The 14,497-nt window shown below is 36.0% G+C and overlaps 1 protein-coding gene across 1 annotated transcript in view; it reads right to left on the bottom strand.

Annotated features, from left to right (window-relative positions):
* Positions 1–221: 221 nt before the first annotated feature.
* LOC110826102 (DExH-box ATP-dependent RNA helicase DExH6-like) overlaps positions 222–14,497 on the bottom strand; it is a 37,391-nt gene continuing 23,115 nt past the window's right edge. Inside the window, exons 10-19 of the mRNA XM_088216102.1 lie at positions 14,326–14,359; positions 10,082–10,171; positions 8,987–9,991; positions 7,687–8,784; positions 7,054–7,529; positions 6,846–6,921; positions 5,035–5,571; positions 3,560–4,310; positions 1,917–2,120; positions 222–822 (exon numbers count right to left, since the gene is read on the bottom strand). Coding sequence (XP_088072228.1) covers positions 548–822; positions 1,917–2,120; positions 3,560–4,310; positions 5,035–5,571; positions 6,846–6,921; positions 7,054–7,529; positions 7,687–8,784; positions 8,987–9,991; positions 10,082–10,171; positions 14,326–14,359 — 4,546 coding nt within the window. The 3' untranslated portion in view covers positions 222–547. The remainder of the gene's footprint in view (positions 823–1,916; positions 2,121–3,559; positions 4,311–5,034; positions 5,572–6,845; positions 6,922–7,053; positions 7,530–7,686; positions 8,785–8,986; positions 9,992–10,081; positions 10,172–14,325; positions 14,360–14,497) is intronic.

The raw sequence follows: 14,497 nt of genomic DNA, 5'->3' as shown, positions 1-14,497 counted from the left end.
AATTGTAATTATGTGCATTGATATAGAGGGTTCAAAAACTATATCTATATAAAAGTGGTCAATACCAGCCATACAATGTATTTTGAATATTTCTTGATTTATGCATACATAATATGTATGCAATAACTATTGAAAGAATTTGAAGTTTTGATATCTATATTTATATAACTTTTATCTCTCACCTCATCTTACTAGTGAAGAAATCAACAAGAACAACAACAACAAGAAATGCTACTACAAATCTTATAAATTAGAAAAGAAGAACAACAAAACTCAGTAGTATAAAAGTTTATTATTTCCAACTTTTTTGTACAGAGATTTATTTTTCTCTCTTTCTTTTAACTTAATTGGTTCTGATTTTTCTGTTACTTGTAGTTGGTAAAGATAAGTTAAGGGCCTTACCTGGGATAAAGTACATCGTTAGTATACATTCTATATATATATATATATATATATATATATAAAGCCTTGAACTATGGTAGTAGAGCAGAGGCCACTGATTAGCTAGGCCGAACTATGGCGAGAAATTAATGTAAAGAGAGCGAACTTACTTTCTCCTGGCCTTGGAATATGCACCGCGATCCTTGGGAGTTAAGGATGATGAAGAGGATGATACTCTTGCTAAACCTGATCGTTTATTCTCCATGTCCTTGTTAAATGCCTTCTGCACATCCTCTTTAAGTTCCATGAAGCGCCTTTTTTTCAATTTTTGTTCTTCTGGAGTTCCCTTCTCCAGGAACAAAGAATCAGGCATCTCCGCATCTTCTAGAAAGTTATCAAGCACGTCCGAGCAATGCGGGAAATAGCGTCTACCCGTCTCCACTGCCAAAATATAAAACTTGACAAATCATTATTATGAAGAGCGATATTTAAATCCAGAGCTAGCAAGTCATGTAATTTCAAGCTGCAAGTCCAGTTGTTTCAGTAACAATTAAGTTGTCATAGGAAACAAAATGCATGAATTAGACATGTCTAACTATAATAATTAGGATTTTTCATTCGTTAGAAAACGAGCAATATCCCTGAGTTAAAAAGTTCATATTCATTCCTTCCTTTTGCCTTTATCAAAGAGGGGATAGGAGGGTGTGAGGGTGTAATGGTGATGGGTCTCAATTTCTGGTTTCGTGACCATTCTTAAGACATCAAGGCATCAGAACGGTGGAAAATATCACTCAGTAGATGTTATTTGAAAACAGTAGCTCTAAAAAAATACTGAAATAACGTATCAATGAAACCTTCTCAGTAACATAATACTATGCACTGTTTCTTATAAAAGGAGGGACATGAAAAACAGAGAGGGAGAAAACTTTCATTTCCTCAAGTCCAAACACTATTAGTCCAAGAACTTTTCGGGATGGTCCTTAACAGCTCAAGCTTATATGACATCAACAGTTATACATCTTAATTCCTAACGGAGATTAACAAGTACGTCTCAGTGATATATTATCACAAATATAACAATCACAAAGTTCAAGATTATACAACCAGTACCCAAAAGTCACCGAGCTTACATATGCTTGGCTATCATTTGTGACCCATCGATACTAAACACTAATAGCTCAACAACTATATTCAAATCATCAGCATTTTTCTTAATAGTACATCATATGATTTCTTAAATAGAGCTCAACAATAATATGTTTCTCTAAGGTAAGATTGGAGCATCACAAAATTTTGTGATGATTGCAGAGGATTTGTTTCCACAATTTCACTCCAAAGAGTTCATGAGCAATCTCATTATATTCTCACCCTACATTGAGTAGATATATGATTCGTATTTCCTAAGGGTTTAAGTCACTAAATCCAACTGACAACTGATAGTGGTTTGATCTGCAAAAGCTACGTAAGTACTGGACCCAAGCATACATTTCTACTAGTTTTAATTAAGCACCAATAACTTTTAAAATAGATAATACCTGTTTTATGAAGTTTCTGCAGTTGCAATTGTAACCTTTTGGTCCATACAGTGTGAGTTTCATTTAGATCAACGTCTCTTAGATTACCACTTGAGCCCATTGATTTTGAAGCTGACAGGCCAGCATTAGCTGAGCTCAAACTTGCATCAGCAATCTCCATAGCTAGTTTGGCTTCAGCAGGGAAAAACAACCGTGCAAATGCCACTGCCACATACAAGAAAACTGTTAGCATTCATTCCCGATAAGGATGAATTAAACATTTGAAATAGATTATCTCAAACAAAATTATGGGTGAAAAAATCTTGGAAATGATAATGACCTCAAATTTTTATCTTATGATTAGATGTGACTAAGATCTTGATCAGAAATAGAGCCAAGATGTCCATCACATTGATTTACACTTGCACTATGTCTGTTTTTAGTTTTTTCTATTTTATATATGTTTATTCTTTACTGGATTTTGTGGTTAGACATAGGTATTATTTCACACAAAACTAGCAATGAGATATTTTTCCAATAGATAGAGAGAAGATAGAAATGAGTCACTGCTCGGTACATAAAAATATTTTGTAGTTTTCATTTCCTAAATTTGAGTTTGTATATGTATTTATTGATAAAACATATAAAATAAATTGTGTTTGCAGACAAATCAAGTATAAAAAAGAAAGAGTCTTCTAGAAAATACTAAAAACAAATATCATGTAACATTCCATTTAAGCACTAAGACTAGAAAATGATTCTACTATCTGCCACTAATGAAGTAAATGCCCAGCTCAGTTTGTAATCTCTCTCTCCAGAATCTCCATGCATGAAGGTTTGTTCCTCCCACTCTCCCTTCTCTTTCAGACAAAAATATGCCCAATACACAAAACCGCAGATGTATCCCTGAACATCAATACACCAAAGTGCACATAAAGGATCTCCTATATATACACTAAAATATATCAAATCCCTATGACATAAAGGAACTAAAATACCATTCAAGAATGCAAATAAAATGTGAAAGAAGTGTTAAAATTATTAAGATAGGTTTAACTGAAAATACTGTAAAATTAAATATTTTGAAGATATGAAGGATTAATTTGATAGAAAAAGATGGCAATTCACTTTCTCTCTCACTTTTTGTTGTTTTTTCTTTTTCTGGTGTAGATAGAGACTCAAACCCACAATAATTTTGAGGGAACCTTCAACTAATATAGTGAGAACTTCTATAGCTTCTTAATTTCGGTTTCATAAAAGGATAGTCCACTTCACTTGGGGGCATTCTCCTCTCCGGCTTTTCCAGTATAAGCCAGTACTTCAAGACACCATCCTCAAATGACAAAATAGCACTTCAACCATTAAGGAGACCCTTAATCTCAACAACACATGATTTCCTCTGCCATATGCTAAATAAATAAACAGCTACTGAACATAACCATAATGATCATGATAAAAAATTAACGTCAGAACACATGAAAAACATAATATATTCAATGAAAATTGATAAAGAAAAATAGATATGCATCTCCAAAGTACTGAAACTTTTAAATAGTCTCAAGAGTAACTACTGAACATCTGCAATCAGAACAAAATATCTCAAATACAGTAAGTGAAAAATATGGATATTAAAAGAACAATAACAATATTAATAAATTAAGTACCTCTATCCTCCAGATAATCCAGTGTCCTTTGCAAATCATCAGTATTCATAGGTGATGAAATTGGGACATTCCCGGAGACTGAATTTCCCATCTCTCTCTCCAGGATGCCAATGCATATCCGATCTTTATGGGATACTTGCCCCTGCTCTATGTTCTTGTTATAGTCTTTCAGCCTTGTGAGTCTTCTACAGATTGCAACAGCAGTTTGTCCATCCAACGTAGTTCCCGATACAGAGGCTCCTTCAGTCAGTAGTGCCATCAGCAGTGATGGCTCCTTGCGTCTTGCAGCCACATGAAGCACAGTAAGGCCTCGAGGGTTCCTAAGACTAAGATCAGCTAAGCCAAGACGTAGTAGCTCCTTAACAACCTTAGGGTCACAGTAGGCTGCAGCATAGTGGAGAGCGTAGGCCTTGTCTAAAGTTATATTGGATTCACTGAGTAATCGATTCACCAGTTCAACGTCATCAGAGTCCAGTGCCATGTGAATTTTCTTAATGCTCTTTTCATCCACAGCGTCCACTTCCAAATCACTTGATTCATGGTCTTGCTGAATTTCGAGGCGTACTGATTTAAGTTTACTAAATACTTCAGAAGGGAGTTCTTTGCTGAGACACGCACAATCAATATCTGACCTCGCAACTCTCTGAATGCAGTTAGAGAGAAGCTGGTTAAGTTGGCAGTGAAAGGCCGCTACAAGAATTGGGATTACATCTTCTACAAAAGCCTTCTCGACAAAATCTAGCAGACGACGCTGCATGCAGATGTTGAGTCAGAATGATAATTCAAACTAAAATATCTGGAAGGTCAACTACCATTGACAAATACAGCATGTTCTCTCTGCAAGACTGTCTCTTTCTCAAAGCTAAAGAAACTCACAGACGCTAATCTTGAGGAGACAAAGAAACACTTCTACCATTTGAATTCAAAAAGTTGAGATCAAGAGCTTTACAGACTATCAGATTTAACATCACTAGGAAACAGAGAATCTATTTGATTGGGAATATGTCAATCTAAGCCTGGGATAACATTTAAACATTAACACTTTAAAGACAAAATGTAAATGCAGACAAATATTGGGAGAGAAATAACACCATAAGTTGAAAATCTCCTGGAAATCATCTTGCCCTGTTAGTTTCCGATCAAACATGCACATAAGCACAACTATGAGACAAGCAAATGGTATTGTATGTGGTAACAGGATCAAAATCCATTGCCTAGAACTTTGATTTCAAAATGGAAGAGTTTCTACTTTTGGCTCTCCGAAAAACTAGTTAGAATATAGTGCATTATATATCCATATGGGGCTGGTTATTGGACTCTCCAGATCAATATAAAGCACATGGAAGTTGAATGAAAACAGGAACTTGTAGTAACATCCAATATTTATATTTGAATTGAGGTATATAGAATAGCTAATTATGAATTCCACAGCATCAGTAATATCAATAGGCACAAAAGCTCAAAGCACAGATTACCTGAAGAAGCAGAACAAGTTCTTTCACCTGGAAAGTGGCAGAAGCATACATCAATTCCAAAGCATAAGTAATAGCAGGACCACACGCATCATGATTACAGGTAAGATCAACACAGGTTGAAACTTCCGGCGGAGATGGCCTGAGCTTCCCGGTATACAAATAATTCAAGAACACGCTGAATGCTTCATATCCAACCACACCAAAAGGCACCAACTCAGACATAAGATATCTTGGTTTACCTTCCTTAACTACTCCCTTGCTAAAAAGCTGATGAAAAAACTGGCTGCGTGCAGCCAATATACAACGGTGGACGGCCACGGGTTTGTCTTCAACAACAATCTCGGCATCACTGTAGTCATATTCAGAGTGAAACAGTAGGTTTTCAAGGTTGCAGCTGAGCTTGTTTAGGCTCAAATTTTCAAGACTTGTACAAGGATCGTGGCTAAGGCTACTGGAACTACTTGATAGATTAGAGGAGGCGAAGCTCAAAGAGGATGACATTTCACTACCGTTTTCCATAATTTCTCTGCTATATGACTATTTCTATGCTCCCTCCATCGTAACCTGCAGAGGAATATGAAGCTAGCCCCATCAAATTGTGATTTACATTTATATAACACGAAATTAAAACCAGCGTTATCTCACAAAAGAATGGTGAAAGCAGAAGCAGGAGATGAATCCAACAAAAGAAACTATAACTGACCTTGCTGTTGAATCGGGGATTCTCTGACTCTCCTCGAATCCAATGAAACATGGGAAAGGAAAAAAAGGAAAACAGAGAGATTTGGTCAAAAAATTTTGAATTAAACTGTGAATGTTGCGAGCATGGAGCAAGAAAGGAAACGTTGACTGATGACTCAGGTCTGAAAATAGAGAGTGAAAGAGAAGATATAAAAGAAATAAAATGAATGAAAATATTTGCGGCCTTATTAATTTAACAAATGCGTTACATTAATTATTACTCATTTAATTGAATAGACAAAAATTTATATACGTCATATTTATTTATTTTTTTTAAAAAGTAATTTGCAGAATTTATTAAATTAACCTTTTAAATTTAAAAAATTATATATATATATATGCTTAAAGTGATTCTTTTTGCAGTAATAAAAAATACTTTTTGTTATTAATTTTAACAGATTTTATTATTTTTTTAATTAAATTGTCAAAGAGTTTAATTTTAATATTTAATATTTTAATTATTTAAAAATATTTTTAATTATTTTAATATAATTCTTTACAAAAAAAAAGGTGGTATTATTTTTTTAAGATGCTATTTTTTTTTTTGTTTAAAGTATACTTCTCTTTACTTACAATTTAATTTGGTTATTTTTTTCAATAAGATTTTAGAATTTTCTTTTTTACCAAATATAATTTATTTTGCTACAGGCAATAATAGAATTTAAATTATAAAAATTTATTTTATTTTTTGTAATATTGTAATTTTTCGAATTATTTTTTTAAAATTAAAAAAAAAATCGGATTAATGACTAACGGCTGACAATATATTTATGAATCTTAGAAAAGTAACAATAGTTTTTCAATGTTGATCTCCCCTGTATCGCTAGCTCGGCAACTATTTGATGCCGAGGATATTTGAACTTCTTTAATTATGTGCCATCGGAAATTGGCTACTTCCTTAAACATCATATGGTGCAACTTAGCGCGAAAAAAGAAAAATATAACAAGATTAGCATCGAGATTAAGCTTTGTGTTTATAACATACAACCAACGCTAGAAATAACCCTTCGCTATCGAACCTGTACCCTCGTACTAAAATCATGACGACATTCTTCCCATACTCAATAAACATCTTCCCCTCTGTCTGCCTTCTTAACAGAATACCTTCGTTTTTCCATTATGTGGATTGCCTCAACAGACTCCAAGCTGGGGCATAGAAATTGGCTCCTCCTGAACCCAGATTCTTCAATCTCAGACTAAGTCAAATCTCACTGCTTTGCCATTCTAGCACGAGGAAGAACAAACATGAAATCCAATCTCTAATCTGTAACCCTTTGCTATCTACATTTATTCCTGCGCTGCCGCTTCAAAGGCTCTACCCTTGGACCAAATGATCTGTGCTTCCCAGAGTCAGATTGTGCAGAATGTGCTGAAGGCTTCTGAGATTGCCTGACTGCTGGTGTAGCATTCTGCCTGCCTGGCTCATTCTGAGATTGCCTGACTGCTGGTGTAGCATTCTGCCTGCCTGGCTCATTCACATGTCTTGGTGCTACAGTTTGATCATAACAGGAAGAAGAGTTCTTGAAAGCATTACGGTCCATAAGAGACTTAAGAAAGCCATTTGGATTCTGAGCTGTACCTCTCCTGCCAGATGCGGGCTTTCCAATCTCAGTTGCATTCACCATTGAAGTTAGTGATTCCACAGAATCTGGGGGAAATGTGATCCCCGATAAGCCATCAAATGATAAAATGCAGGCTACTGCATATATCGCATCCCCAAGAACAGGAGGAAGATCCTGTCGTGGATTTGTCACCTAAAAACATAAATAAAAAAATCAGATAAAGAGGACAATTAGAGACTTCAAAATATCCACTTGCCTGACAAATACAGTGATTAAAGAAAAAAGCGTGATTACTTCGGAAAGGATATAGGTTATGCAAATACAGTGATTAAGGAAGCAACATAATTACTTTGAAAAGAAGAGAGGCAGATAACCGTTCTCTCAAGCAGTAAATTTGAGCAACATCAAGAGCAGTTGATCTAAATGAGAGCCATCGATCCACCACCACCATGACAGAATTATCAGGTGACGACATGAATTTCTCCCCTTCTTGTCCGCCTGACCTACCAACCACCTCCATTTCTTCATCACTGTCATCTTCATCACCATCATCATCAGTCCCATCATCATCATCATCATCATCATCATCACTGTCCTTTGAAGGAGCCACAGCAATCTCTGATGCAAATAATAATAATGGGAGTGGCCCAACAACCGTACAATTCCTTATACTCATGCCCCCATCCCCGCGTGTCACTTCATCATACAAAATTAAAGGACAGTCATTAGTTTGCTTAAAGGACAGTTTAAAATTGATGGAATGGGAATGCAACCGCACCCTAGCACCACTAGCAGTCTCTACAGAAAACCGCCTGCCATTTTTAGGAGGTTGACACAACCTTCCCACCATAGGATATAAACCAGCCACAAGGACAGCATGGAGTATACCAGGGTCACGAGAATTGAGACTATAACTTGAGACATCACCGATAATAAACCCATGCCTGATCAGCTCTGACTGGAGCTCCTTGCGCATGCCATGCAACATATTCATGGTGCTTGATGATACAAAATATTGTGAACAAAACCGAGCCTCTTGACCTCTTCGTTTCGCATTCTGCCAGCACTCATAAGCTGCTATGACTGCTAGGTGATCACTTTGAGCACCGTACAATGAAGCAAGCTCATATTTAGCAGCAGCAGCTCTCTTCTTTTCATTTGGCAACATGGGAAGTGTAAAGGGCTCCCTATAGTCAGAGGCACATGCCATCGTCAAAGCAGGATCAAGGCAGTTCATCAATATGGCAAAGAAAAGCATCTTGCATGTCAATGGATGAACAGGAAGACAACCTAGCTTCTCCCCAAGTTCGGTCAGTTCTTCACCATTTGACAAAGCCCCAATATCTTGAAGGACAGCAATTGCATTATGTATGGTTTCAGAAATTGGAGGGTCCATCGTTTTCTGTAGGAACTCTTCTATTTTGCAATTTGGATCAAGTAACTTCACCTATACATGTAAAAACAAATTAAACAACAAAATATGCATTACAAGTTCTGCAATGCAGATATGCAACAACTAATTTCAAGAGCCAGAGTTCTAACAGAAGCAGGGAAGAAAATAGCTTTCCATCAGACTACTATTCGTCCAGCTTCTGTCGGAATAAATGCAAGAAACTTAATACTGAAAAAAAAAAAAGCATAAAGAGTACCTGTAGACAAAGTTCTTCAATTGGCATTCTCTTAATTTCAGGAACTTGGAAATCTGGCAAAGAAGCTGCTCGAAGTTTTGAATACAGATGATAACAAATTCCAGGCTGACAGCGGCCAGCACGACCCTCTCGTTGCTTGGCATTTGCTTTTGAGACCCAGGAAGACTGAAGGGTTGATACATTATTATAAGGATCATAGCTTTTCTCTTTCATCCGACCACTGTCTATAACATACACAACATCATCAATGGTAATTGCACTTTCAGCAATATTAGTTGAAAGTACAATTTTACGGCAGCCAGGAAGTGGAGATTTGAAGACTTTCTTCTGTTCCACAGATGGAACCATTGAATGAAGAGATATTATAACAAATTTGGAACTATCTCTGAAAAATGGGTTAGCAAGTAATCTTTCTCGTGTTTTATTTATATCCTCCCACCCCGGTAGAAAAACAAGGATAGCTCCCACTTTTGAATCAATGCAAATCTTTTTCAATAACTGCTCTATGAGGATAGCATCAACAAATTCAGGGTTGATTGTTGCTAGATATTTATCAAGTAGCATTTGTTGTTCCAAGGAATCAGGAGGAGCATTTTCCATTTGTTTTTTTATTATTTCAGCAGCCTCTTGCTGACCTTCTCCTTCAGCCAATCTCAATGCTGTTGTGCCATCTTTGGCCTGCAGATGGCAATCTGCCCCAAAAGAGAGTAGCATGCAGACATCAAGCACTCTACCCTTTCCAGCCAATACCATTAACGGTGTTAATCCATTCAAAGAATGCTGGTAATTGTAAATCTTTGGAGTTCCTTCGGAAGATACCAAATCTAGGAGAGAATCAAACTCATTACTTGACCAAGCCAAATGAATAGCTTCATCTAAAGCAATTCTATCTTCCTCTGTCAAATCAGTGTCTTCATTTGTGGCACTTACACAAGCAGAATCAAGATGGTTATTTTCTGAAGATTTCAGGATAGAAAGTACATCTTCCAAAAAAAATGTTTTAACCTGGATCAAAGCAGCAAGAAGATTATCATACAGCCCAACCTACTTAAAATGAATAATAGATAACTCATAAGTCTTCAGAAGGAGCCTTACAGGATATGTGAATCCAGGGACACAAATGACCGGGCAGCCACCAAAATATCGTGAAAATCGATCCGCATCAAGAGTAGCACTCATTAATATCTGTTGTTGATTCATAATAACATGAAATGTTAATTTTCTGGAATCATTCTGAACCTGGGAATAGCAACAAATTTCCAACTACTAATTTCTTTCCTACATCCTTTCAGTATATTTTCAAAACCATCTATCTAATTTATTGTGTTATGTGCATGAGATAGTGGATGCCTGTGTGACAATACTTATCCAAAATTTGAGAGATCGATGTAGGCTAAAAGGACCAGCAAACCTCTAGACACAGGGTGACGACAATTTTCATTGACTCTGCCAACTTTGATTACCAGTAAAAAAACGTACTTCACTTGGTAAGGAGCTCAGCTTGTAATACTTTAAGGTCAAACACCAGCGAATAAGTTTCAAATTTAAACTACTAGTTATCAAAAACAAGCTCAAAACATTAATAACTTGTGACTTTAACTGCTATATAGAGCTCAAAAATTACATACATTTCGAACATAATATTAGAATATCACAATCTCCAATACTTAAATTCCTAAAACAGTCATCAAAGTTACACTGGTAATCACAAATCATATGTCAAAGCTAGAGATCTAAGATTGCATATAGACCTGTACACTGGCCCTGTGGCCAACCCAAGCTTGCTAGTTCAACTTGTAAGTTTAAGGCCTTGGACATGTACTTCGAGCCCATGAGTAATGCTTGAACAAAAAAAATAAGTCCCGAAAAATAAAAGGTCAAACTTGAGTTTGACTAATTTTAGTCCAATTGATGCAGAGTAGAAAGCTCCTAAAGTGGAATAATAGAAAATATGAGGCAAAATCAATAAAGGAATATAAACGTTTTGGGAAATTAATCAAAAAGAAGAGAAAAATTAAAATTTCCTTTTCGAAATTTTGAAAAGTATTATAATAAAGGAAAATAGGAAGATATATTTTTCTATTTCCTAGATTTGTCATTACCTTAGTATTAAAGAAATGGTAAATTAGATTAAAAAGTATAAGGGTAAACTAAATGTATCCTACATAATCAATTGTAATTAATTGTCTATCTCCTTTTCCATTTGAGAAAACATATATAAGGTTAAATATTCAATAGAATGCATACCAAATCATTCTTAACATGGTACCAAAGTCCTTGGTAGAAAAACACTAGACTTTTTTACAAATCTTATTCGGTATTTATTGTCGAAACAAGAAAAACCTAAAAAAGATGGTCAAGTCTTCATAGCTGGCTATGATAGTCCAGCCGCCAGCCACCACAAATCAGCTATCTCCACCACAAGACCGACCACCTCCACCAAGACCGACCTTCATAGCTGGATCCAGCTCCTAAACCCAGCAAACCCAACCTAATGATATAAGATCAAGCTCGGCTTGTAATAAGACTATACTTTTTTTTTGTAATAACAAGTATAAAGGTATCATTAAGTCTAGGCATTAACTAAATGTTTTGTAAATGGATGGCACCCACTTTTGGTGCTTATAGCAATTTTATATACTTTTATTTCAAAAACAATTAAGTGTAGGCATCAACGGAGTACAAACCAATGTACACAATTATTTACAAACAATAAGAATATCAACAAGTTCTTCCATGTAATACAACAGTTAACCCAAAACCAAAAAAACCAAGGATTTGAAACTCTCTCTCTCGGATTCTGTCAATACCCTCTTCTACCCCTTCAAAAACTCTTCTACTTCTTCCTTTCCACAAAACCCAAAATATTGCTAGTGGAATAAGCGCCAAAGTGTTTTTCCTCTTAACTAATCCCTTCCAAGCCCATAGTTCATCCTTCACCGTATCAGCCATAACACAATTAACGCCTAGCAAACCATATATCATTGAGCACAAACTGTGTGCAATAGGACACCAAAAGAGTGGTTGCAAGTCTCCTCTGCCCTCTTACACAAACAGCACTGATTCACCATAATCCTTCCCTCCTTTTTACTTTTTAATAGCCAAAATCCAATCCATGCCTGCTTCCCATGCAAAGAAAGCTACCGTTCGGGGGGCCCTTCATCTGTCTATAAGGGAAAGATACCTATAGAAAGACTTAACAGTGAATTGTCCCAATTTACTTAGAGTCCAAATCGGTTGATCATAATCCTCATTCAATGAAAGTGACTCCAGCATACTCAACAACACTTCATATCATTAATTTCCAATCGTTGAGATTCCGCAAGACTTCAACGTGCCACTCCCTGCTGCCTTCACCCTCACCAAAAACCTCTTTGACAGATGTGTTTATATCGAGCAATAGCATAAATCTGCAGAAACCTAACTCGCAATGCTCACGCACTTTTGAAACATGTCATTTGCCATATACAATTTTTTCCACATCCCTCTTCCATGCGGTCTCACCACCACTCAGGAATACTATCCTCTATCCATCATATCATACTTAGCCCCTGTGGCCCTCCTCTAAAGAGCATCTCTCTCCTTCATGAAACACCACACCCACTTCCCTTGAGGCACCTTGTTCATCTCCAACATAGATCTCAAACCCCAACCCCCCACATTTATTGGTCTCTTTATCACATTCCATGCCACCAAGTGGTATCACCTATTCTCTCCCGAGTCACCCCAAAGAAACCAGCATTGAATGACTTCTAATTTCTTAGCAACACTTGCTGGCTTGTAATAAGGCTACACAATTCTGACTCAACTATTGAACCCAAACTATTAGCCCTCAAAAACTCAAGCTCAACAAGTTAGAACAATGTGATTTAAACTATTATATAGAGCTCAATAATTATATACATGTAGAATGTGGGATTACAATATCACAATTTTCACCATTCAAATTCTTAACACTCTCATCAAGCTATACTTTACAATCACAAATCATATGCCAAGGCTTAGAAATATAAGGTAGTGTCTAGACCTGTCCACTGGCCTTGTGGCCCCCCAAGCTCGCCAACTCAACTTGTAAATTTAAGGGCTTGAACATATGCCATGAGCCCATGGGTAAGGCTTCAACTAAAAAATTAGGTCCCGGGAAATAAAAGGTCAAGCTTGAGCTTGACTACTTCAAATCCAACCTAGCCCAATTTGACCTAGTAATAAAAAATCAAGCTCAGCTTGTAAAATTCTAAGGGCAAACATCAGTCACTCAATAACTTTGCAATCTAAATTATTAGCCATCAAAAACTCAAGCTCACAATGTTAATACTGTGTGACTTGAACTACTATATAGACTTACAACAATTACATATCTTCAAATGTGTTACTAGAATATTATAGTATCCATCAATCAAATTCTTGATCCCCTCATTAAAGTAATACTTCACTATCATAAATCATATACCAAGGCTCAGAGATCTAAGATTGCATAGACCTGTTCACTGGCCCTGGATGCCCAAGGTCACTAGGTCAACCCGTAAATCTATGAGAGACAAACAAAATTAGGGGCCAAAAACTAAAATGTGAGATTGAGTTTGACTAATCCTAGTCCAACCCAGCCAAACACAACCCAATAATAAATATAATATGAAATATATATTATTTATATATCTACTAACTACATATAATGTATACCAACTTTATCGTATTCTTATGTATGCTTACTATTTACATATACATTTAGCAATTAAGTTCAAATGGATGTTTGAAAAACAAAAAAGAACATTTTATATACATGTATTTTTAGATACATTAAATTACAATTTTTATGAAAAAGAATAAGTTGGATTGAAATTGTTAGATTGTGTATTTTTTTAGTTTAAATATGTAATATATTTTTTAAAAAAACATACTTTTATTTTGAGAAGAAAAACAACATGAGCCAGGCTGGGCAGAACTAGGCTGAATCACCAACTCAACCTATCACTTAAGGAAACTGGCCCAGCCCCAACCCAGCCTGACCCATGAACAGCATTTGCACCCACAGAGCAATCACCGGACTAGAGCATGTTGCGATATCATTTGTTGCTCCGAAACCAAGCATCACTTCTCCAACAATTTTTGAACCCAAACAACTGGCTCAAAAGTTCGAGACTAAATTGTTGATTGCATTTGATGCGAGCCTTTGTGTTAAGCTCAACAATCACATACATCTTCATGTGGGATTCAAACATCACACAACTTGTGTCTAAAATAGGGAGAGCTCATAATGATGGGTACAATGTGAGATCTCATGCTCAGAAAGTACAAAAACAAAATAGAGAATATAAGATTTAATAAAAGACTGAACTAACCAGCCGTAGATTAGGATACAACGGAAGCATATCCCTGCAAGTTTACAAGACAAAAGAAATAAATTATCAAGGGAAAAAAACACAATAAAATTATATGCAGACAGTGAAATGAAGTTGGCTGACCAATTTCTGCAAGGATTAAGTCAATATAAAAGGCGAATGTATCATTTCT

This window comes from Carica papaya, chromosome 3, assembly GCF_054855325.1.
Source record: "Carica papaya isolate Zhongbai chromosome 3, ASM5485532v1, whole genome shotgun sequence".
Lineage (NCBI taxonomy): Eukaryota > Viridiplantae > Streptophyta > Magnoliopsida > Brassicales > Caricaceae > Carica > Carica papaya.
This window is presented reverse-complemented; position numbering and strand designations above follow the sequence as displayed.